The 25,983-nt window shown below is 39.7% G+C and overlaps 1 protein-coding gene across 1 annotated transcript in view; it reads left to right on the top strand.

Annotated features, from left to right (window-relative positions):
* The window catches only part of FBXW11 (F-box and WD repeat domain containing 11), a 104,690-nt gene that overhangs the window by 46,046 nt on the left and 32,661 nt on the right, over window positions 1–25,983 (top strand). The window contains exons 2-3 of the mRNA XM_081093514.1: window positions 20,624–20,686; window positions 24,442–24,667. Coding sequence (XP_080949640.1) covers window positions 20,624–20,686; window positions 24,442–24,667 — 289 coding nt within the window. The remainder of the gene's footprint in view (window positions 1–20,623; window positions 20,687–24,441; window positions 24,668–25,983) is intronic.

Raw genomic sequence — 25,983 nt, 5'->3', positions numbered from 1 at the left:
AGGCAAGTTATTCGCCTTCCTGACCCTCAGTTTCCTTATCCCCCAAATGGAGGTGGTTTTATCTACCTTCAGAGTTCTGTGAAGTAGAGGAAGGTAACAGCAGCCTCCCTTGCTGATTGCCTACTCTTCCGGGGACAAAAATCTATTTCTTTTCCTGGTTCCCTACTCAAGAAGTGAGAATTCCAGTCTTAGAGTCTCAGATCCAGGGCAGGGTAAGGAAAAGAAAATTAAGACGGTGCACATGATGTGGCCCCTGCTGTCAGGTGTTCTCCTTTGGTTACTAAAAAAAAATCAAAAAAATCCATTGGTAATCTCCCCACTCATCACCACCCAGAAAGACATTTGGTCTGTCTTCTCTCTGCCTGTTGGGCAGGGAAGAATCCATCAAATCGTGCAGGTTCTCTATGTTATGGTGATGATAATGATTATAACCGCGGTGTTGTGACTGCACCTCGCCCAGAATAACTCTGCATTTATCTGTTTTATATAGTAGAGCTCTTAGAATTTTTTACGTAAAATCTTAACTCCTATGGAAATTTTCACACACACAAAAACAAAGAAACATTCAAGTCAACTTTGAACAAATTTTTAAATTAAACTGTTTTTAGCTCAACTTTTCCTTCTCCAACTTCGAGTTTTAAAGCAAATCTTAGAAAGCTTAAATAAAAAAGGAGTTTGACAAATCACTGTTTTATGTCAGGATTCAAAAAATTTTAAACAAGGTTCAAAGATTTAAAAATAATACAGTTGTACTGAAGGTTATAAAAGACATGTAAAGTTTCCTTCGATCTCAGGTCTCACTTGCCAAAGTATCCCTTACTGGTTTCCCATTATTTCAGAAAAAAAAAGCTTTAAAAATTACAAACAGAACCATACTATATATTTATTACTTTTAATTAATAACTTTTTCAATTAATAATATACGTTGATCATTTTTTCATATCAGCACATAAAACCCTACTGTTTTATAGCTATGTAGTAGTATTTTATCATATGGCTTTGTAATTTTTAAAAAAATATATATTTTTATTGATTTCAGAGAGGAAGGGAGAGGAGAGATAGATAGAAACATTAATAATGAGAATCATTGATTGGCTGCCTCCTGCACACCCCACACTGAGGATTGAGCCCGCGCCCAGCATGCGCCCTGACTGGGAATTGAGCCATGACCTCCTGTCTCATAGGTACACCCTCAGCTACTGAGCCACGCCAGCTGGGCTGTAAATTTATTTTTTTGTATTAATATAGCCAGTTCCTTATTTGAGGAACTTTAGGCTTTAGAGTGTGTGTGTGTGTGTGTGTGTGTGTGTGTGTGTATGTGTGCGACAGCACTTTACTAATTTCATTGAACATATATATTTTGGCTTGCATGATTATATCTATAGAATAAACTCCTAGAAGTATAATTGCTTGGTTAAGGAATATCAGTATTTTATTATTAAGTTATCTGTATAGAGACAAGTTTAATAATCTCTCCCACCCCAACAGATGTAAATGGTTTGTTGTCTGCCTTTCTTTGCATATTTGTTCTCTTTGTTCATGGGAGGATATGTACCTCTACGATTACAGGGAGTCCTCCCTCCCCCCTTTGGTCTCACCCTATAATAACCAGAATGCAGCTTTCTTTATTTACTTATTTTTTTTTATTGCGTTGAGAGAAACATCAATTTGTTGTTCCACTTATTTATACAATCATTGGTTGATTCTTGTATGTGCCCTGACCTAGGATTCAGCCTGTGACCTTGGTGTATGGGGATGACACTCTAACCAAATGAGCTACCTGACCAGGGCCTTTGTCCTTAATATTGTATTGCAGACCTGTCCCCAGATTCATAAAGTCTGTAAGCCTTCCACCAATGGCACCTTTATCATTTGTAGGTTGGGAGGAGAGAAGGAGAGGACTTGTTATTTTTCTTTTTTGAATTACAACATATGTATAGAAAAGTGCAGAAATCTTAAGTGTATAGCTCAGTAATTTATCACAAAGTAGGCAATGCTTTATTTATGGCTAAATTGTTTTCATGGAGGGTAGACCAGTTTAGTTCAGTCATTGTCATAGCTCTAGATAGCATTTAAAAATATTTAAGTTTTCCTTAAAAGCAAATATGATTAAAAATAACCTGCACTTGTTTACATTTCAATTAATAATAAAAATGACATATTAACATGATGCATTAAGACTTTCAGCCATCATTTTAAATCACTGCATAACACTCCCCTTAATAGATATATTACTGATTTTTTTTTTTTTTTTGTCAGAGAAGTCGGGGGGTGATGAGTGCCGTGCAGATGGCTGGCGGGTGGTGAGGGTGACCCCTTGAAAACCACTAGGAATCTAGGGTGGATGAAGTGTTGAGGGAGAAAAGGTGGGGTTCTATGTATCATTAGGGGGGTCTGGAAGGATGAGGGCAGAGATGAAGTCAGAGTTGGGGCCAAGGGAGGAGGAGATGGGACTCTATATTACTGATTTTAAGAAACCCTCTCTTCTGTATAAAGACTGCTTTGCTTTTTGAAACATTTTAAGTCATATTGAGTAGATCATTTTTGTACCTAAATATACTTATGTGATGATTTCTTAGGTGAAAGATTGTGCACAATTAAAACACTTTAGGTGGCTAAATTATACTTTAGAGAGGCTGGCTCAAAAAACCCCAAAACCCCCCCAAAAACCAGCCCTAGCTGGATTGGCTAAGTGGCTAGAGCAGGGGTCCTCAAACTTTTTAAACAGGGGGCCAGTTCACTGTCCCTCAGACCGTTGGAGGGTCGGACTATAGTTAAAAAAAAAACTATGAACAAGTCCCTATGTACACTGCACATATCTTATTTTGAATTAAAAAAACAAAACGGGAGCAAATACAATATTTGTATTTGCATGTGGCCGGCGGACTGAGGGGTCCCAGGTTTGATTGTGGTCTGGGGCACATGCCTGGTTGTGGGCTTGATCCCCATTAGGGGATGTGCAGGAGGCAGCTGATCAGTGATTCTCTCTCATCATTGATGTTTCTGTCTCTCTTTCCCTCTCCCTTCCTCTGAACTCAATAAAGATATATATAAAAAAATAAAATAAGTAAAAGAGGGGCTGGGTCAAGTTATACAATGAAAATAATATAATGTCATAATGTACACTTGTTTGCTTGCTAGTGAGGTGGAATGTATATACATATTTATTGGCATTTCTATTGTTTTATGAGTTATCTCTTCATTCCTTTTCCCTATTTTTTAATTGGTGACTATATTTTTTTTAAAGTATGATTTGTAGGAAATCTTATTGCAAATATTTCCTCCAGCTTGACATTTGCCTTTCAGTTTTGCTTATAATGCTTTTTGCCTTGGAGAAAGTTTTGAAAGAAATTTTACCTTTTATGTAATCATACTCCTTTTCTTTGCTATTCCTTTTATGTCTTTGTTTTGCATGTAATTCTTTCAGTTTCTCTGTCGTTTATATTGGTCTATGCTATCTGTTAGGGATCCACATTCTTTCTAAATGGCCAACCTGTTTTCTGATACAGATTTTCTCCAATTGCTTGGAAATCATATGCTCATGTTTTGAGCCCACTCCCAGAAGGCTTTCAAGCTCTGGCTGTTCTTGCTTTCCTTAGGATCATCAGCCAGCACCCTCTGTAGGCCTGTGGTCCCACGCTATGCTGTCTTTTACGGATAATCCTAGTTTCAGAGAGTCTTGTTAATCGTGAGGGCTTTGAAAGTTTCGTTTTAACATTTTTCTAAAAGAATAATTATTATCTGTTCTTGTTATAATTGGAAATTTTTGAAAAATCATTTGCATGTCATATTTTCTGAAGTCAGGGTGACTTGGTGGTCAGCAGGTAAATTCCTGTCTTGCTGAAATGAAAGTTCTGATGGTGCCACCATGCCTGCCTAGCATCCAAGAAATCACACGCATTCTCTGTGGAAGAGCCTCTGCCGTGAGAAAATTAAACCTAAAACTGGTTTTACTAACGGTTTTAATTTATGGTTTCCAGAACAATGCGTATGATGGATAAGGCTTAACAGTATAATCTGAGGATAGGGAAGTGAGTAAATGGGGTTCAGACCACATTAAAATATGTCTTTTTACATTTTTCAACAAAAATGTGATGTGCCTCATACTACTCATGTCTGTTATGATGTTTGTAAAACAAATACTGGTTTTATTTATTTCTATTGCTTTACATTGTTTTGTTTATGGGAGTAACCCTTTTTCATTGGTATGATCTCATTTCATTGTAGTGTTTTTTGTTGTGTTGTTAATCCTCACCCAGGGATATTTTTCCATTGATCTTTGGAGAGAGGGGAAGGGAGGGGGAGAAACACAGAGAGAGAAACCTGAGCAAATTCAGAGAGAGAGAAAGAGAGCTGTGACTTGCCTAAGGTACACCTACTAAGGCTTTAAACCTAGCCTCTCTAATCCAGTATACCTTACTGCTTCTTAAAGTAGAAACTGTTTTCATAGAGATGATTATTTTAAGTTGTAAACAGAGTTTTCTAGATCTTAGAACAATTACACAATGGGAATGCAACTTACTGTACCTGTAGCTTACACAATCAAATATCTTTTTCTAGAGGCCTTCTCTAACCACCCAATCTAAATAACTCTACTTTTCACTCAGTTCCCTCACCCTGCTTTATTTCTGTTTTCTTCATAGCACTTAGCACTGCCTGGAATTCTGTTCCATGTTTGTTTCTCTCCTGTCTTTGTCCCTCACCAGTTCTCTGAGTTCTTTGAGTTTAGGTGTTCATGTGAGTTGAAAGAGTACCTTGAGTATAAATTGTTTGCTTTGAAGACTAGCTTGTATTTTCATTTTGCTTAAAAAATACTCTTTCTGATTATACAATACATGCCTATTGTGGAATGTTGGGGTAAAGGTGGAAAGGAAAATGACAAGTAATTTTCAATTTAGGGAGTGCCACTCAATATTTTGGCATAGCTTTAGTTTTTAATCTGTGCATATGTTTTATTTTATTTTATTTTAAGATCTTTAAGATAACTTAAAAAAACCCTGTGTTTTTATTGATTTTAGAGAGAGAGGAAGAGAGAGGGATAGAGAGGTAGAAACATTGATTGGCTGCCTCCTGCATGCCCCCTATTGGGAATTGAGCCTGCAACTGGGGCATGTGCCCTGACCAGGAATTGAACTGGTGACCTCTTGGTTCAATGGTTGATGCTCAACCATTGAACTACACAAGCCAGCATATGTTTTATAAGTGGGGATTATTTTATATATATTTTTATATGTACACATGCACACACATACAGATTGTGACCCTTGAACAACATAGGTTTTAATTGCACAGGTCCACCTTTACACGGACCCCCCCCCCCCCCCCCCGCCCCCCCAAATACTGTTTTCTCTCCATGGTTTGGAGTTTGCTGATACACAGGGTCAACTGTATACATTGATCTACACCATTTTCTATTTTAATCTTGAGCATCCTTGGATTTGATATTCGAGGAGGTCCTAGAATCAGTCCCCCTGCGAATACTGAGGGACAACTAAGTTTTGGGGGAGTCAGAAGTTATACATGGACATTTGACTGTGCCAGGGGGACAGTGCCCCTACCACCTGCATTTTTCAAGAGTCAACTGTACTTTTATATGCAATATTTTATACTTTATATGCTTTGTGCACTTGTTCAGGATGGTTAAGTTAATGTTCTATTATTAAAAATTTCTCATAACATAATTTGAAAGTACTATATAATGTATTTTACAAACATCCCAAAATGTGTCATTTTTCTGAGCGCTTAGAATCTTCACTTTTTATTACTAAAAAACTAATCACCATCTTTGTGCATAAAATGTTTGCCTGCATTTTGAACTACTTAGGCTCTATGATAGGAGATGGGCTGTATATCTCTTGTCAAACTGTTTTCCAGAGGGTTGACATCTCATTGTACTCTCACTAGGATTAAACAGTATTATTTTGGAAAAGTTTAACAAGCCTTTTTAAAGTGATTCAGTTAAAAAAAAAAAAGTGATTCAGTAGTGTATTCTAAATTCACAAGCCTCTTTACCAATGGCAACTCCCCTCTCGGAGCAATTTGCGTATATGTTGAGTCAGCTAAGGCCTGGCTTACTAAAAGATCTCATACTACTGGATTGCTTGGCCAAGAAATAGAACTCCAGACACACAACAGCTGTGCCAGCCTGTGCTATCCTATTGAGTCGCCTGGGTCTTCTGACTAGAGTTCAAAATCAAGATCATTCCATTAGAAAGAGGTTATTCCGAAAATACTTAAAGCATAGAATCACTCATACATCTTGTACAAATTTCCAACTGCCAACTATGTGCCATGCATTCTGTTAATACACAGAACCAGCTGTCAACCTCTGTAGGTAGATTGCATGTGAAGACTCATTTCCCTATTGTAAGGAACCTTCCTTCTACCCCATCCTCCATTTAGAAAGCCAGGCGTCACTTGGAGTAAAAGGCAAATGTTAAAGCCTTCACCTTTAAGACCACAGGAAATGAAGAATTAGGATTAGAGGAATGGTAGGCAGAAGAAACTGTCACCTAACTTGCCAAAAGCAGCATTGCTCAGGGGCACCTGGCAGAGTCCACAGGAAGGGGTGGGTGCCATCCAGTGGTGAACGGCCTGGGGAAGACACAGGGGCCTGTAGTGCCCGAGCTCAGTACTGTGAGAGGTTTACTAATACCATCTGATGGTGGGGGTGAAAAGGGGCACAAAAGATTGCAGCACACTTTTTCCTAGGGACTTGATCCCACAATTTGAAGCTTTGGGTGTTAATGTGAACTATCTATTGAAAGATTGCTTTTTATTTCTTTTGAGGCCGTGCCAAGCTTCGTTGTAAGTTACAATACAAAGTGAATTGAATGCTTTCTCATGCTCCAAGGTTTCAGTGTGTATTTCCTCCAAAGGAGGGTATTTTACATAATCATAACATGAGAATCAACTCAGTAAATTAACATCGATGCATCTGCATCCAGCCCTCAGTCTCTGCTCAGTTACATCTGCGGTCCCAGTAATGTCCATTATAGCAAAGGTATCAGTTCCGCATGACGTGTTGCCTTTACCTGTCAGACTTCTTTAGTTTCTTTCAGTCTGGAAGATTTCCTTCTCAATCTTTGCTGGACTTTTGTGATCTAGATACTTGATTACAGATCATTATTTTGTAGTATGTCTGCCAATTTGGATTTGTCTGTTGCTTCCTTATGATTAGATGTAGGTTACTCATCTTCGATAGAAACATCACAAAAGTAATGCTGGGTTCTCCTTGCATCCTGTCTGGTGATACATGGTTTTGATTGATCTCTTTACTAAGAGTGGTCATCTTGATTCCTTGAGCTAGGTGGTATCTAGCAGCTCTCTTCACTGTAAACTTAGGTCTTTTTCCTTTGTAATTAAGTGTTCTGTTTTTGTGGAGAGGTACTTTGAAATGATGTAAATGTTCTCTTTCATGAAAAGTTCATTTTATTCATTTGGTCTATCTGAGCAGACTTATGGTTTCCTATTTTATTCAGTGAGAAGCATCTGTTGTTATCATTTATTTTCATGGTCAAAGTTTGTCCAGTGGGTGCCCTTTCAAGCTGGCTCCTGTATTCTTGTGATCTGGCCTCCTAATTCTTGAAGCACTTCCTTTCTGCTGCAACACAGATGCTCCAGGCTCATCTTGTATTTCCCCCACTCAGCCTTGGAGTCAGTCACTTCTCCAAGGTCCCTGATTCTTTTGGTGAAGAATGGGATTTAGATCTGGGCGGTATGTGTGCTCAGTGTGCTATTTAGGATGTCATTGCTTCCAGGCCTCTTAGCCAGTCGTGTTTGGTAATGTATGTATAGTTCAGTCTCTCTATATTAAAGAAGACTCCCTCCTTTTCTATGTACTAAAAACCAAGTTCCCAATGATGTCTCCATTCTAGCCTTCTATAAGGTAATAACCCTTTTCATATTCATAACTCTCTTTTCTCTAACATTGAGAAACCCGGCTCCTATTTTTCACAGTATATATTCTTGAGCAGTTCTAGAATGTATATTAGTTTTAGAATTGCTCACCTATATCACTGAAAAATAAATGTACTAACCACACTGAATTTCTTTACAGTTGAAACATGTTTGTGGCTAATAGTCTAGCTATTGAGTTCAAGAGTCACTTGGATTAGTTTTCTTCTACCATTAAATGTGTTTATGTTATTCATTTGAAATGTATTTAGGCTCATTTATTTCTGTTGATATTCCATCTCTCCTAGTTCTTGTTGATTTTAATTTTATTTGCGTATATAAAGCATTTAATGTAGTTCTCAGAATTAAGTCAACACAAAAAGTAATTCTTTCTGTCATTTCCCCTTCTTCCATTCTTTCCATCCTATTTCCACTTAGCAAATTTCATTAGTTTCTGATTTATCCTTTCTGGGTTGTTCTTTAAAATATATTTTTATTGATTTCAGAGAGGAAGGGAGAGGGAGAGAGAGATAGAAACATCAATGATGAGAGAGAATCATTGATTGACTGCCTCCTGCACGCCCCCTATGGGGATTGAGCCACAACTCAGGCTTGTGCCCTGACCTGGAATCAAATTGTGACCTCCTGGTTCATAGGTTGTTGCTTAACCACTGAGCAACACCAGCTGGGCCTTTCTGGTATTTTTAATGCAATAATGAACAGATACACTCTTTCACACTTTACTTGTTTCACCTAAAAATATACGTTGAAAATGACTCTATTTCAGTCCATAGAGGCCTTCCTTATTCTTGCTTCAGGCTACATAGTTCTCTGTTATTTTGATACCATAGTTTACTCAGCCAGTATCTAATGTATGACCATGTGGTTTGTTTCCAGTGTTTTTGTGTTGTTGTAGTTTTAAAAATTACAACCAGTGTTCTAGTGAATAGCCTTGTGCATGTGCATTTTCTTTTTAAGATATTTTTATTTATTTCTGAGGGAGGGAGCCGGAGAGAGAGATAGAAACATCAATGATGAAAGAGAATCATTGATCGGTTGCCTCCTGCAAGCCCCCAAATCGGGGACCAAGCCCACAACCCGAGCATATGCTCTTGGCTGGAATCGAACCTGGGACCCTTCAGTCTGCAGGCCGACGCTCTATCCACTGAGCCAAACCAGCTAGGGCTGTATTTTCTTATTGTTACCTAATTATAGTGTAACCTCGGAAAATTCCTGGAAGTGGAATTTAGAATTGCTCATCTATGTCACTGAAAAATAAATGTACTAACCACTCTGAGTTTCTTTACACTGGGGTTGCTGGATCATAAGGTAAATGCAGGATCGAAGGTAGTGCTGGATCAAAGTTTAAAACTACTTAGTAGTTCTGTGGGATACTGCCAAATTCTCCTCTGGGCATGCCTGTTTCCTCCCTGTTCCACAGACAGGGTATTTGCCAGTGTTAGGTAAGAAATGTGTGCATCCTTTTAATTACAAGTATGAACAGCTTTTATTTAAGGGTCTTTTTAAAAAAATAGATATTTTATTGATTTTTTACAGAGAGGAAGGGAGAGGGATAGAAAGTTAGAAACATCGATGAGTGAGAAACATCGATCAGCTGCCTCCTGTACACCTCCTACTGGGGATGTGCCCGCAACCAAGGTACATGCCCTTGGCCGGAATTGAACCTGGGACCTTTCAGTCCAAAGGCTGATGACGCTCTATCCACTGAGCCGAACCGGTTAGGGCTAAGGGTCTTTTTTATATCTGTTAAAAGGTCTGTGTATATCTTTTCCTCATTTTCCTATTGGGACTTTGGTAATTTTGACCCCCTCAATTAAAAAAAAAATATTTTTAGGCATGTAAGTTCTTTTATCTGTGACATACGTTACAAAAACTTCTTTCCAGTTTTTCACTTACCTTTTGACTTTGTTCATGGCGTTTTTAAAGATATTGCTATGTAAAAGTTTAATATTTTTATATAGCCAATTCTTTCTATCTTTTCTTTTATTACATCTGAATTTTGACTCATAGTTAAATAACATTTCCCTGCACCCAGGTTTTAAAGAAATTCACATGTCTTTTCCCAGTACTTATAGTTTCACTCTCTAAATTTCTGAACAATTTGGACTCTATTCATGTATATTGTGTTAAGTATGGATCTAATTTTATCTTTTTCCAAATGGCTAACCATTTGCCCCAGAACTTCTTATTAAAAGGTTCCCATGATCTGAGATGTCACTTTTATCATGTACTAAATCTCCATATGTACTTGGATCTATTTATGGACATTCTGTTCCGTTTGACCAGGATTTGGCCAAACCCAGCCCTGTTTTTGTAAATAATGTTCAATTGGAGCATGTCCACACGCATTCATTTACATATTGTCTATGGCTGCTTTTGTGCTACAACAGAAGAGTTGAGTAGTCGTGGCAGAAACTGTAGGCTTTCACAGCTTAAAATATTTACCCTCTGAATACAGAAAAGGCTTGCCCGACCCCTACGTTGAAGTAATTGTGTATTTACATACCATAAAGTACCTCATTTTTAGTGTCGTACAGTGCATTTTTTTAAAAATATATTTTATTGATTTTTTACAGAGAGGAAGGGAGAGAGATAGAGAGTTAGAAACATCGATGAGAGAGAAACATCGATCAGCTGCCTCCTGCACATCTCCTGCTGGGGATGTGCCCGCAACCCAAGTACATGCCCTTGACCGGAATCGAACCTGGGACCTTTCAGTCCGCAGGCTGACGCTCTATCCACTGAGCCAAACCGGTTTCGGCTTACAGTGCATTTTAATGTCTCATAGGGCTTAATTTCCCCTTGTAGTTTTTCTTTCTCTGTTTTTTCTTTTCTTTTCTGAGTAGTCTTACAACTTGAGTATCAACTTGCCTTTTTCCATAAGGAGCTTTTTGTGTGATTGTTGGTCATGTGTGAAATTTACAAATTAGGGTGAACTATCATTTTTATAAATGTTGAGTTGTCTTGCTGAAGAACAAGTTATGAAGAAAATAATAGAGAAACTTACCAAAGAACTAACCAATCCACAGCATGCATCAAACCAACCTAGTTTCCCAGGGAAGTTGTAGCAAATCTTCAGAGGGTACTCAGGCCAGAGCTTCATAAATCGTTCCATAGCATTGAGTTGAAGGAAAACTTTAATTCTTTTTGTAGGAATTATTTCTAGTTTATCATCTTTTGATCAGAGACCATTATTATTTGACTTTTCTCCTTTATGAAAGTTACTAGTTCTTTGTGACCTAATACCTGACCAATTTTAATAAATTTTTCACGTGTGTCTCTGTTAATGGTTGAAGGTTGACATCTTTAAGATCTGCCTACCTTCTTGATTATGTTTATCCTTCTGAACTTTTTTTTTTTTCTCTTGATCTGTCTTATTGGGAGTTTTCTATTAGTATATTTTTAGTCCATGCCATTTTGCATATCCTTTGGTTTCTCTCTTTACAGGGTGTGTTTTCTTTGCTCTTTTATTTTTGAAATTTCCTTTGAAAATTAGGAAGGTTGTATTTTTGTTCTTTTGAATAGCCTTTACTTAATAATTTTTTAAATGCCTCTAATTCTTGGTTTCTTATTTAATATCTTAACAATTTTATCTATCTTTAATGGTATTCTTTACTTGCCACCTATTTCCGATGCAGTAATCAGAGTTTATTTCTTCTTTCTGATCCCTTCTTTCAATTTTTAAGTTGCATTATTTGTACTTTATCAGAATGTATGAAATATTATTCTGCCCTGATTTTCATTTTGCTTTATTCTTAAGTCCATAATTAATTATCTTAAATGTGTACCATTAAATTTTTTGCTAAAGTTTTCCAAGTATTCTCTTTGTTACTTAAGAAGGGCTCAAAAGATACAAAATTCCCTGCCCTGTTACTTATTAAAGACTATTTTCTATTGCCTTTTGATATAAAATCACTGCTTTACACTTTCTTTACTAGTTTTTGCAGCGTGCTGCTCCACTAATGCTTGCTTTGAATGTTGTCTTCAAGTAGTTTGATGCCAGTCTAACTCATTCTCATTCTCATTCTCATTCTCATTCTCATTCTCATTCTCATTCTCATTCTCTCTCTCTCTTAAATTACTTGGGACTGGAGACTGTGAGAAGTTTTTTCTTTATCTTTAAAATCTAATTTTCCTAGGCTATCTCTTGGAGTTTGATGCTGTGAGCCAATTTTTCTTAGTATCTAGAGACCCTTTTTGCATACGGTCTGGTTTTAAAGATATTACAGCTTTATTAAGATATAATTTACATACCATACAACTTAGACACTTGAAGTATACAATTCATTGATTTTTAGTATATTCACAGAATTGTGCAACTATTAGTGCAGTCAATTTAGAGCATATACATTACCCCAAAATGAAACCTTTTTAGTTGTCACTCCTCATTTCCTCTCATTCAGCCCTTGGTAACCACTTGGATGATAATTCGAAATGCCATTTCTGTTTCTTTATTTTAGTGCATGCGTGAGTGTGCGAGTGTGTGTGTGTGTGTGTGTGTGTGTGTGTGTGTTTAGAAACTCCAATTATACATAGGATCTTCTTTGTCTTCCATGTCAACTACTTTATCTCTGTCCTATTTTGCTTCTTTATCTCATTTTTATTCTCTTACGTTATTTTCCTGCTTTTCGTCAATGCCTTTTTATATTTTTCATTTGAATTTATCATTCTTGGGCATTGTAATTTACTTTCATTTATTTTGTAACTAGAGGCGTGGTGCACAAAATTCGTGCACGGGTAGGGTCCCTAGGCCTGGCTGGCGATCAGGGCTGATCGGGGCCTTCTGGCTGCTGGCTGGGGCCTTCCTTTGTTCTATGCCACCCTGGTGGTCAGCGCACATCATAGCAAGTGATTGAACTCCTGGTCGAACTCCCGAGGGGACACTTTACATATTAGCCATATATATATACCTTTTAATTATTTATTTGAGCCAAACCTTTTTTTTCATTTCTTTTTGCAAATTTTGGTACATTTCTGTTCTTAAATTTTGAATATATGATTCAAGGCATCTATATCTATCTATCTATCTATCTATCTATCTATCTATCTATCTATCTATCTAAAAGGCTAATATGTTAAGTGTCCTTCTGACCGTCTGGTCGCTGTGATGTGCACTGATCACCACGGACAGACACTCAACTCAGGAGCTGCCGTGACATACACTGGCCATTTACAAAGAAATGGGACCGCAGACCTGGTGCCGACAAAGTAACACTCGGCTTCCCCCAAGTGGGACACGGGCCCTACCACCACCCTGGAGCGACACCCACCAAATCGCAGCCAAGGCTGCCAAGACCCAATGGCACAAGATGCAGCCCACTGCCCAGTCCAGCCCGGAAACGGTGGCTGTGGGTGCCGGGTAATGATGTCATATAGCAATGCTCGGCTTCCTCTCCCTAGCAACTAGCCTCCTTGGGGTTTCTTCAGCCCAGGAACGCGACTTGCTTTATAGCCAGGTGCAAACATTTTACACTTTAACCAAAAGTCTGTGAAACGTTTTCACATGCCTCATCTCATTTGATCTTCACAGAAGTGAGTAGGTAGATTAGAGATTCAGTAGAATCCTATTTTCTTTTCATTAACTGGAAAGCGGAGACTTAGAAAGTTTGGAAACTTGACTGAAAAGAAGTAAGAAATGGTGGGACTTGAAAATGACTTCAGGTTTTCTCACTGCACAGAATATAGTCAAACACTGCTGCAGTTAAATATTTTAGCTTTTGTTCTCCCTGCATGATCTATAATAGTAATCTGCTTCGTGTTGATATTTACTGCTGTGTTGCTGACAACTACCTGAAAGAGAAGTTGGGGTGCTTCACTGGGCTGCGAAAAGTTTACCTAAATTAGAAAGCAGGTCTTATTAAGCAAGTTTATCTAAATATATATAAAGCTCTCGCTGGTGCCAATCACATGCATGTGTTTCGATTGGTCATTGTTGATCGTGAATTTGGTTAACACTTCTATTATAGAAAAAGGGCGATAGTGATATTAAAATATGTCTTCTAATTAATTTCCTTTCAACGTGCACAAATTTATGCACCAGGCCTTTAGTTTAAAAATAACATTGAATGCTTGCTGGAACATATTTAATTCAGTTTGGAGTAACTCTTTTTGATCAGATTCAGTAAAAGCAGAATGCCCTGATGCCCTAAGGCATACATTGTATACAATAAGATCGCTTCTCTCATACAGAACTAGCATGATAGCATCTATGTACTGTCCTTAGGAAAATTAAGGAAATAGTTACCGAAGTCCTCTTAATTATTTTGCTGCTACATGATTTTTATGATGGATTTAAATGTAATAATTTTTATTTTTATTACATTGTAGAAAGAAAACAACTGTTTTTCTCCCCTGTAATAGTATTCGTGTGGAGGGAGGAGAAGAGATTTCTGATGAAGTTTAGTGGTAGCCAGAGCTATTGTATTAAAAAATCAGGTGTACATAGATGCATTCATGGCTCTCTTCCTTCTTGAGTTGCAACATTAGTATTAGAGCTAGGGGCTGCTTATTTGTCTAAGCTTGTCCCTTCTTTTTCCAAATGAATGCTTTGGCTTTCTAATGATCTCATTTATCTCGGCAATATGTTGGTAAGGTTTAGTTGTAAGGGGAAAGAATTTTAGGCTAGATTAGGGGCCTGGGTGCAATTAATAAGAACAAACAAAGGTGTTCACTTTGCCTCTGCCTGTCATTATTCTACGTACTTATCTTTGGCGGTTATGGCAAGTTGTAATTGGCAAACTGGATTTAGACTTTTCTGCTTCGCCTGATCTTAAATATATAATAATCTCTACCTGACTTCTAATTATATTTGAGATCTCCTCTGTATCCTAATGCTCTGTCAATTTTTTAAAAAAATGGAAAATCAGATAGTTTGGTCTACTTGATTAGTCAAATATGAAAAGGTGTTAAAATTTTGTTTTTCCTTAATATACTGTGTGGTATGTTATTAAGTACATAAAAGCACACATTATCCTTTTTATACATTTTGCCTTTTAGTGATTTTAAATCACTTTTTAGGTTTTTTATTCAATGGTTTGACTTGAATAAGGTTCTCCTTGCAATGATGACTGCTTTCCTTTTAATTTGAATTTTCCTGTATATTTTTGCTCATTTCTTTTAGCCTTTTGGTGTAATTTGTTTCATGCTTATCTTTGTGGGCAGGGGAATGCCCAGATTCAATTTCATTTTATTTAAAAATGTTGGTTGCTGCCTGTTAAATTGATTTCGTAGGCTATAGCCAGCAGTTGGAAAACACCTAGATGTTATTTTTCTATATGGAAAGTACAGTGAGTTCTGAGTCGAACCAACCTAGATCTTGAGTGTCATGCCTCTCATTTACTAACTGTGTGACTCTTAACCAGTTACTTACTTCTCTGATCCTGTTTCTTCTGTAAATTTGGAATATTTACTTATATATATTGTCTGAAGATTAAAAGACAATGTATTAAACAAGCCTAGTACAGATACTCAATAAAGTTAGCTAGTAGCACTTTTCATTATGTATCTGCCATCCTTAATGTCTTAAATCCCAACATTTACAAACACGGGAGAACGGCAGAGTGCCTCCATGGCTTCCAGATCCTGTGTAGGTTTTTTTCTGATTCCTCTCAGGAGTAAAGAAGCTTTTTGTATGAAAAATTTTACATTTATATGCATTTCTCATCATGAAACTCAAAATACGGACTTTGTAGCATTTTAAAAGTAGGAAATTTATTCCTCTTATATAGCTCTTCAAGTACATAATTTTCTAAATGAGATGTAGTCTGTGTTAGTTGGTGGCACCTACTGGCAGAAATAGATCAGTGCTTAGAGCTGTTCTGCCTACACGCACACTAACCCACATAGCAGCCGGGGAAGGAGGATGGGGAATAGGAAAGATATATCTGGTATTTACCAAACGCGGGCGTTTCCTTTGTCTCCCAGAGTATGTATTTGTCTGTTAAGTGGGAGGAGGAAGGAATTCTACCATGCTGTTGCCCTAGTCCAGTGTTTGCCAATATGTGCCGAGCTGTTAATTAAGAGATATTATAAGAAGGGGGTGTCCATCTCCAACAAACTTGGGAAAGCGAGGCTCAGCCAACGTAACCTGACTTTAATTATGAGATGTGACAGAGCCTTTGCTGTGAAGTATACTTAGGGAAGTAGATTACAAATGGGGTGGGGGATAGGCTTGGTCAGGGGCGGGAGAGCACTCACCCAGCACACAGCATTTGTCAAACTTAATGAGACCCTGGGACCCTTTTTCCTCGGAACATTTCTGTGTCACCTGGAATTCCTTTGGAAACGATCCTCTGATCAGTGTAGCTTGAGGATCCCATGGGCATCTCCTCCTGAAGGCTCGGCAAGAGAAGGAGCAGGCATTAGTTCTCGTGGCATTTGGTAGTTAAGTATCGAGCATGGGCTGGAGTCTGTCGTTATGGCACCGGTGCAGATTCCTTAGTTAGGATGGTGCCAGTACATGGACCACAGCATCTGGCCATCGTAGTGATTTCAAAGTAGATATTATAGTGCATAGATTTCCTGGGGAACTTAGAAGGAGCAGCAGACATGCCTCGGCTCTGTCCACTCAGGTCTGCTGCTTGGTCACAGACATGCTTTGCTATCTCATCGCATTTGGAATACCTTTGAGAATCTAGTGAAAGCTCTGGATTGTCTTTCTGAAGGCATGTTTGTTTGTGACTTGATGATATTTATAGCCCTCACCCACACCCCAAGCCCACGGATCTCTAGTAAGAACTCCTGAATTAAATTTCCCCAAATATGAATATAATGGTAAGCAGGACTTTAGCCCAGGGTTTAGATATCTGTGCACTCCATGCATTGCTTGGCCATGGTGAGATCAGACTGTATTTGAAGAAATTGCAGACTGTCACAGGCCAGAGAAGCCTGGAGAGGAAGAACGGCCAGTCCTGAGATGGTGGCGATTTAGTGTATCTTCCCAAGGAGGCAAGTTAAGGAGCTGATACCCTGAGAGCAGTGGCTCTCAAGGGAAGGGGCGAGGTCCTCCCCCCTCCCTCGACATTTGCTAACTGGAGACATTTTTGGTTGTCACCATTAGGGCGGGGGCAGGGTGGGTAGCTTCTTGTAGGTAGAAGCCAGGGATGCTGCTAAACATCCTATAGTGCATATGAGAGCCCCCACACAACAGAGAATGATCTGGGGCCAGTGTCAGTGGTACTGAGGTTGCTCTGCTTTGGAGCCTAGCTGCTTCTTCCTGGACTGTGCCTCTCATCAGCAGCAGTGTCCGAATAAGGAGATCTGCATGTTTATTGACACGTGATGCTTCTTGGTAGAGATGGAGGAGGAAGGAGATGATGATGAGAGGGGTAGGAAGTGCAGATGCCAGGTTGGTTTTTCAGAGAACTTTCCTTTCCCAGAAGTGCTGGAGGCTTAAAGAGGACGTCAGCGCTCAGACCGGCATAGCTCATGGCTCCATGTGGGAAGGTAGATGTAGGAAACCACCTGCTTTTTTGCGTGGAAAGCTTATTGTTTTCTCTTACCTCCTGACCTGTGACCTTTTGTCAGTTGTACCTGTCAAGAGTAAATGCCAAAGTGATTTTAAAAAGTGTGGCTTCTCTAAGGGACTTTTTTATTTTTGCCACTTCTCCTTATTCCCACAACCACATATAGCAATTTGGGAAAGATGATAGGGATAGAAAAGGTATATATTTTATTTACCAAAAGTGGGCTTTTCTTTTGTTTTCCAGAAGTATTTGTCCTGTGAAGTGGGAGGAGGAAGGAATTCTGCCCTGCTATTGCCCCAGTCCAGTGTTGGCCAATATATGCTGAGCTATTATTAAGAGATATTATTATAAAAGTGGGGCCCATCGCCAACAACTCAGGAAAGCTAGGTTCAACTAACTTGAGCTGATTGTTAAACGATGAGGCTTCCAGAACCTTTAGCATCCTAGTGAAGTGTATTGGGGGGCATGGGAGAGGGGCGTGCACATAAGTACCTGGCATGTCTTAAATGTAATTAGACCCTTTTTTCTTTGAGCATCTCTTGTGTCATGTGGAGTTCTCTGGAGATGATGCTCTGACCAGTGTCGCTTGAGAGCAGCATTTCCCTGTGGCATCATCTCCTGAAGGCTCTGTGAGAGAAGTTGAGAAGATCTCTATAATGAAGGAACTCTTCCAGCCCCACGGGCTTTATTAAATACAGTTCTGTTGCATTGTATATCTTTAGCCCTGGCTGGTTTGGCTCAGTGGTTAGAGTGTTGGCCTCCGGAACGAAGGGTCTTAGGCTCGATTACCGGTCAAGGACTCATACCTTGGTTGCAGATTCCCCAGCCCTGATCAGGGCACATGCAAGAGGCAACCAATCGATGTCTCTTACATGGATGTTTCTCTCTCTCTTCCCCCTTCCTTCCTCCCTCCCCCTCTCTCTAGAAACCAATGGAAAAAATATCCTTGGGTGAGGATTTTTAAAAAAATTGTATATATTTATCCACTTTTATCAAGTCTTATGAAAATAGTTGCAGTTTTTATCAGAGGGGTTGTTTCCTTCTCCACTATATAAATACAAACCATTAATCTGTTTTGGAATGAATGAGAGGAAGAACTAAATTTTCTCACGGCAAAAAGAGTTGTTTCTTGTGTTTTCTCATGGCAAAAACAGTTGTTTCTAAAGGGTCTTCTGACTTTTTTTGTTTTCTCCCTGAGGAAATTACTAAGGTGGCTTAGGTCAGAATTGCTCTGGCTTATTCAGGCTCCTATTTCAGAAGTTTTTAGTTGAAAACATTATACATGTATACGTATATCTTGTACATTTCTTGGGGTCCCTGGCGACATGGGGGCGGGACCTTCTCACACTTCTTCCACTTCACATGCTCAACTCTTCATGTCTAGCCATTCTTTCTTCAGGCCACTCTCTTAGAACCCAGGACATTGTGACATTGCAAGGATGGCATTGTAACTACCGGTCAGACTGAGGAGCTGATGTACTGAGTCACTGTCCCTCTTTATTCATTTCCATAATGAAACCTGCCAGCTTCATTAATCTCTGGATCCTTCAAGCTAGCAGTAAAAGGAAAATTACATGGAGAGAGAAATACTACGTCGGCTACCCTATTCTCCACCTCCTTCTCATTCAGGATCACTTCTTGCTGCCACCACTCTAGACCCGTTTTGGACACTTGGACACACTGCCTTCCTCACTAGCTCATGGTTGGTTTCACATATGGAGCCCTGCCCTCCTGCCCCCTCCCCCACTGCAGACCTTGGTGCTTTGGGCTTATACTAGTAAGTACTTATTGAGGAAGTAGTGGGTTTTCTCTATTGACAGCCGTCTGGAGCGAGCCATTCTGTCAAAGTGTGAAGTTAGAAAAGCATTAGAAGGTACCACTTGGGGGCAAGTAGCTCTTCAGAGCAGGGCATGTCCAGATTTAATATCTGTTCAACATACCAGCTCTGTGCTGGGTAGCCTCAGCCCCCACAACAACTCTGTGGTGTTTGTCCATGGCTAGCACAACTTGCTCTGGATCCCCCTTCTCTCTCTCTCTCTCTCTCTCTCTCTCTCTCTCTCTCTCTCTCTCACACACACACACACACACACACACACACACACACACACGGAGTGAGTGAGTGAGCAGATCTACCTTCTCTCTGGTTTTCAGAGCCTTTGGCCTTCCCTTGATCTCGAACTCCATTCCTGCTCAGAACCAGCTGTGTGACCTGCAGAGCGGAGCACCGCTTTTCAGTGCTGACCCTGCATTGGGCATGTTTGGAAATACCGTATGGGTCCAAACATTTATAACTTGAACATAAAGGGAAAATCTTAGGCTTCTCCCCTAAAGGCAGTAGTAAATAGGATCTTGTAAATATTGATAACTTAGATCTATAGGATCCTTTGGAATAATACTATGGTACAGATATTGTAGTTTAAATGTTATACCCCAATCTTCTAATTTATAGGTTGCACCTATAAATGAGTTGTTACTCCTTTCTGAGCACAACTCTCCCATTTCCCCATCTCATTAAGTTTCCATTTAGCTATTAGATAGGAGCTTCAAAAGGGAAAATCCAATCATGTATAATCTCCAGTTAATGGGCATCTATTGAGCGACTAGGTCACCAGAAAGAATAATTACACAGTGCCTCTTTGTGCAGTAAACACAAAACCAAAAGCTAATGCATTCCTAAGGCAAGCCAGATTGTTACTGGCTCGCTGCATCCTCCCTTCAGGGAAAAGGTTGGGGCCCCCACCATGCTTGCTGGGGGAGATTGCAAAGCCATTCCAGAAAAACAAGGCCATCAGGGGAGGAAAGAAGAAGGCTGGGGGCTGGGGGAGCACCTCCAGGGCTTTGTCAATTCTAATTGCTCATGTTGGGATGGGTTAGTGAGTAGCAGACATTCTAGTAAATGTTTTGTGCAACCATCAGGAACTTAGTGGGTCTCTGAGGCTTCTAGCCAGCAGTAAGAGAATAACAGTGATGATGGAGGTGGAGCTTCAGCCACTGCCATAAGTCAGCCTGTTCTCAGTCGGCCCACCTTCATCTAAGTAAGACTTTATGCTTACTTTTCTGCATTGATTTATGAAAGATGAGCCCAGCCCCCTTGGCCCAAAATAGTACATTAGCCACAAGCCACGCTAACTCTTGGGTTTGTTGGTACACTCTAGTTTGGGTTTTCAAAATTACATTTTGGTGTAGTTATTTAGGATTTGCAAAACTTGGCATAATTCAAATACTCTGTTTTTCCCCCTTAGAACACTTCAGTTATGGAGGATCAAAATGAAGATGAGTCCCCCAAGAAAAATACTCTTTGGCAGGTAGGAATGACTGCGCACAGATCAGAGAGCAGTTGACTCACTCTAGACAAGATGCCCCTCAGCTCATGCCCTCATGAAAACAAGAGCCAAGCAGTTCTGTGTTTTTTGCATGTAATTTTACTAGTTTCAGAGCTCACCCTGATTTATCTTCTGATCCTTAGGGATGTATCATTATGAATAGTAAAGATTTTGGAATTTTCACAAAGATGCTGAAGTGACTGTGGCTTAAAATGTTCTGTGTCCACTGTCTGAGTCAGAGATGGACAGTGGTGGTGTTTTGTCACCAGCATGGCACCTACCACACACCAGTTTATATGCACTGAGGCCTGTGTCTCCCTGGTCCCATCCTTCTTCGTCATTTCCTGTTGGTTTGCCCTTTCCTTCTAAACTCAGTTTCCTTCTCTCCGGGCTCTATCTCAGTTTGCCAGTTTTCCTCCCAATCCCATAGTTTTTTGTGGTGAGGTAAAGGGGGCGGGGCATGTAAAGTTTCATGATTTGAGGATTCCATCAGTCATGATGGTACAAATCATTTTTCCCTTCATGAGGGCACAAAGGCACAACAAATCTAAATCTGAAGAGAGTAATGTTTACAAAATTCTCTAGGTTCATTTGATCTGAAACAAAAGGGTAGATTAGTTAGGAAGAGTGAAGTATCCCCAACACATTTAAGATGAAACGAAACAAAATAAAACAAGGCCAGGAAGGTCTTCTGGGCCCCGCAGGTGGTTCGGAGTCTTGCCGCTGGTTTGGGGACTGTGTGCAGACTGCCTTCTGTTTCCTCCTTCACATCTGTATCTGCAATAGGATTCTCTTCACTTATTATTGATTTTGCAATTCGGTGTTAATACTGGCTTTCAGTTGTTCATTTGTCTGTCTTTTAGTCAACTAGTTAATGGTATACCAATGCTAGGGAGGGTAGATGGTTGGGAGCCTTTCTATAAATGAAATAATAACCCGTTTGCTTATCAAATGAGATAACGGTTATGAAAGTATTTTGTAAAGTATAAAGCAGTACATAAATGCATTTCATCCTTATATTTAACCTGTTGGGAAAGCAATTATCTGGCAAGTTATTATGAAAAAGTATAGTAAAGGAGGGGAAGGAAAACATATATCGTTTTCTTTCTCAAGATTAGGCACTTTTAACATATTCATAAATATTCTTAACTTTTCCCTGGTGTGTTCACGTAAATTATTGTGATTATGCTATATAAAATTCTGCATCTCATCTTTTGTTCCTTAATATTATTTATAAAAGTGTTCTCTTGTTATTAAAATCTTATTTTATAAACTAATTTTAATGGCTACCTTATAGCACTTGCTGTAGATATATTATAATTTGCTTAAACCTGTTGCCTGTAATTGGGCAGTTCTAATTTTTCTGGATTATAAACATTATGGTGAACATCCTTATGCTTAAAAGTATCAAAGATGCTCCTTATATCAGTCAGTATTGACCACAGAGAAGAATTTCACTTCATTTGATCGTTTTTTTAAATGTTGATTTTTGTTCTGAATGTCTTATTAAAAGCACCATCAAAAACTTCTGTGTAAGGCTGCCCTCTGGTGGTGCCCAGTCAGTGAGCTGTCCCTCACCCAGTTTACAAGGGGAAAACATTCCTAGACGAGGAGGTGGTTAAGATAAATGAGATGGGAGATAAATGCCTTCTGACTTCATACCTCTGAATGTGGACATAGGAACTTTCTTATTACAGGAAAGGTTTCTAAGATTTTATCAAGGATCTGGCCTTCCTTGGAAATTTACAAAGGATGTCTTTCTGGAATGGGTTCAGTGGACTTTCTTTTAGGGCACAAAATGTAACAAAAGCTCTTGCTTCCTTCTATGAAAGACTTCCGAGGGAAGCTCCTAATGGCATGATGGGTGTTTGTAATGCAGCTCTGCAGTTTTCAAGGTTCTCTTATGTTAATCCTTCTGGTATTGCACATGAAGGCGGCCATCAGAAGAGTGATGGGCAGATAGCTTGGCCAATGTTTGACAGAAGGGTTGAGGTTACTTTGTTTTTAAACAGGGAAGTTACTGAGCCTCATAGATCAGTAGCAGTTGTGGCTTCAGTCTAGGGATTTAGATGTTTTTATGTTATTGTCCAGGTGCATTGCATTTAATTTCAATTTTTAAAAAACATACTCGTTTTTCACCGTAGCCGGTTTGGCTCAGTGGATAGAGTGTTGGCCTGCGGACTGAAGGGTCCTGGGTTCAATTCCGGTCAAGGGTTTATGCCCAGGCTCCATCCCTAGTAGGGGGCATGCAGGAGACAGCCATCATTGATGTTTCTTTCTTTTTTTTTTTTTAAATATATTTTATTGATTTTTTACAGAGAGGAAGGGAGATAGAGAGTTTGAAACATCGATGAGAGAGAAACATCGATCAGCTGCCTCCTGCACACCTCCTACTGGGGATGTGCCCACAACCAAGGTATACCAAACTGGTTACGGCCATCATTGATGTTTCTATCTCTTTCTCCCTCTCCCTTCCTTTCTGAAATCAATAAAAATATATTTTAAAAAATACTGGTTTTATGCTAGGACTGTGTAGATTTGATGAGAAATGCAGTTAGTATAGGAGTATGGGATATCCATAAGCCTACTATATAAGGGAAAGAACCTTCTGAGTAGGTGAACAAAAGAAGGGAGTGAAAGCCTAAAGTTTTGCCAGCAGTTTTTAGGCCTGGCAACAATATGGAGATCCAGACTGTTTGGTAGAACAAAGCTTTTTAACCTTGTATGCACATATGCATAACCCATGGACACAGACAATAGGGTAGTGCAGGCCGGGGTGGGGGCGGGGCGGGCTGGAGGGGGAAATGGGGACATATGTAATACTTTGAGCAATAAAAATTAAGACAAAATAAATAAAATGAAGCTTTTTAGATGCCATTGTTTCATGTTTCTCCGTTTGATAGACCAGCGGTTTTCAGAGAGTGGTCCTCAGCGTCAGCATCACTGGGAGCTTGTTGGCAATGCAGTTGTTGGGCTCCACTCCGGACCCAGGAGTCAGAATGTCTCTGGTGGGGCCGCCAGTCTGCGTGCTAGCAAGCCCTTTGTTATGCTGATGAACACCCAAGTGTGGGAACCTTTGGCATAGACCAGTGATGGCGAACCTATGACACGCGTGTCAGAGGTGACACGCGAACTCATTTTTTTGGTTGATTTTTCTTTGTTTAATGGCTTTTAAATATATAAAATAAATAGCAAAAATATAAGTCTTTGATTTACTATGGTTGCAAAGATCAAAAAATTTCTCTATGTGACACGGCACCAGAGTTAAGTTAGGGTTTTTCAAAATGCTGGCACGCCGAGCTCAAAAGGTTCGCCATCACTGGCATAGACCAGTCAAGCATTAACTTTCAGCTTTGAGGAAGTAAAACTATTAATAGTCAATCAGTTGCCACTTTGCCAAGTGGAGCAGTTTTCCTAAAATGGTCATCTCTAACATTAGTTATCTGATAACAGCGTGGTTTGGGAATAAGCATTAGAGAATGATGATTTAAGACACCATTGAGCGTTAGCAGTAGCTGTAACGTTGGCATTTACCTTTGAGACTCATTAGAGGATACGGGCTCTGAATACAGTTTTAATTATTTTCTGAGTGAATTAATAAAGGATTGAGTGGCTTTAGGGTAAAACTGGCATTTTAAGATTAAATACACAGAGTGAAAAATGTTTCTAATGAAATACCCATTAGATTTCTTTTCCTTGTCAAACTAATTATGTTTGTGTGTGTATTTCTAAAATAGATAAGTAATGGAACATCATCTGTGATCGTCTCCAGAAAGAGGCCATCAGAAGGAAACTATCAAAAAGAAAAAGACTTGTGTATTAAATATTTTGACCAGTGGTCGGAATCGGATCAAGTGGAATTTGTGGAGCACCTGATTTCCCGGATGTGTCATTACCAGCATGGACACATTAACTCCTACCTAAAGCCCATGTTGCAGAGGGACTTCATCACCGCGTTGCCAGGTAACTACCTGTCTTCCCTGTGGAGGGGCGCCGGCCCGGGGCCCGGGCAGCTCTGCCAGGGCATCTGTGGGACGAGAGGATGGAAGAGGGCAGTGCGAGGCAGCACTGCGGGGCCCACTGTGTTTGCCTCTGTGGCATTTGAAGACCAGTTCAGATCTAGCGTCTCTAGGAAATGAAGGCAGTGTCTGTGATGAGTGGTGTGGATCATGGTCAACAGTATGTTTCCTTGAACTTGTTTCATGATTAATGCTGTGATATTTATTTTGATGTAGTCTAGATATAATCTGCATTCTGTCTTTATAACTAATTTGTTCTTAAAGGAACAGTTTGTCCCATACTCTGTGTTTGGGAAGTTTAGGATGTTCACTGGCATCTAAAGTGACACTGAGGGCCCTGGCCAGTGTGGCTCAGTTGGTTGGAACATTGTCTAGGGCGCAGAAAGGTCTTGGATTCCATTCCCGGTCAGGGCACATACTCACATACTCAGGCTGCAGGTTCGATCCCAGACATGAGACAGATGATCGATGTTTCTCTCTCACATTGGTGTTTCTCTCTCTCTCTCTCTCTCTCTCTCTCTCTCTCTCTCTCTCTCTCTCTCCCTCTCCCCCCCCCTTCCTCCTTTCCTCTCTCTCTCCCTCTCTCCCTTCTTTTTTCTCTCTCTAAAATCAATAAAAGCATGTCCTTGGATGAGTATTAAAAATAAATGAATAAAGTAACACTTCGGGAATGTCAAAACATATTGGGAAAACTGATAGCATGTCTCCATCACATTTCTCAAAACTTATTTCTGCATCCTTACTCAACACCCTGCTTGCTTGTGTGCACGCTCCCCACCCCTGCTCTTCCGGTTAAGTTTACGTTGAATTTTTTAGAAATAGACTACTTTTTTATTTTTTAAATAAGAGCGCTTTCAAATCATTTTAATAACGTGGCAGTCAAAATATGAAAAAGTCAAACTTGTTCCCTTTAAGGGGGGTGCTGCCATGATTGCTTCACAGAAGCATGATGAAAGGTAATGACACCAATTCCAAAGAGCCAGGGTGGTAAGCAGGCTTCAAGGCTCACAGACTGAAAAGCTTGGTTTCGGAAAGTCTCAGGGGTCACAGGTGGCAGGAGAGACATGAAATTTAAGGGACCTTCACAGTACGGGGTGCGGTGGCTGGGTCATCAGCACCTGGAAACGTTTCTTGATGGTGATTCGGTGCCGAGAGTATTTGTCATCTGGGTGAGCAGGGTGGGCCGAGCAGGTCTGTTGTCCCACAGGATCAGACTCCTTCAGGGCACAGACCGGTCTCCCTGTTCACTGAGGTGATAGT

The sequence above is a fragment of the Myotis nattereri genome (genome assembly GCF_964212035.1).
Source record: "Myotis nattereri genome assembly, chromosome: 5".
Classification (NCBI taxonomy): Eukaryota; Metazoa; Chordata; class Mammalia; order Chiroptera; family Vespertilionidae; genus Myotis; species Myotis nattereri.
Note: the sequence above shows the minus strand (reverse complement) of the source record. Positions and strands in the feature narration are given on the sequence as shown.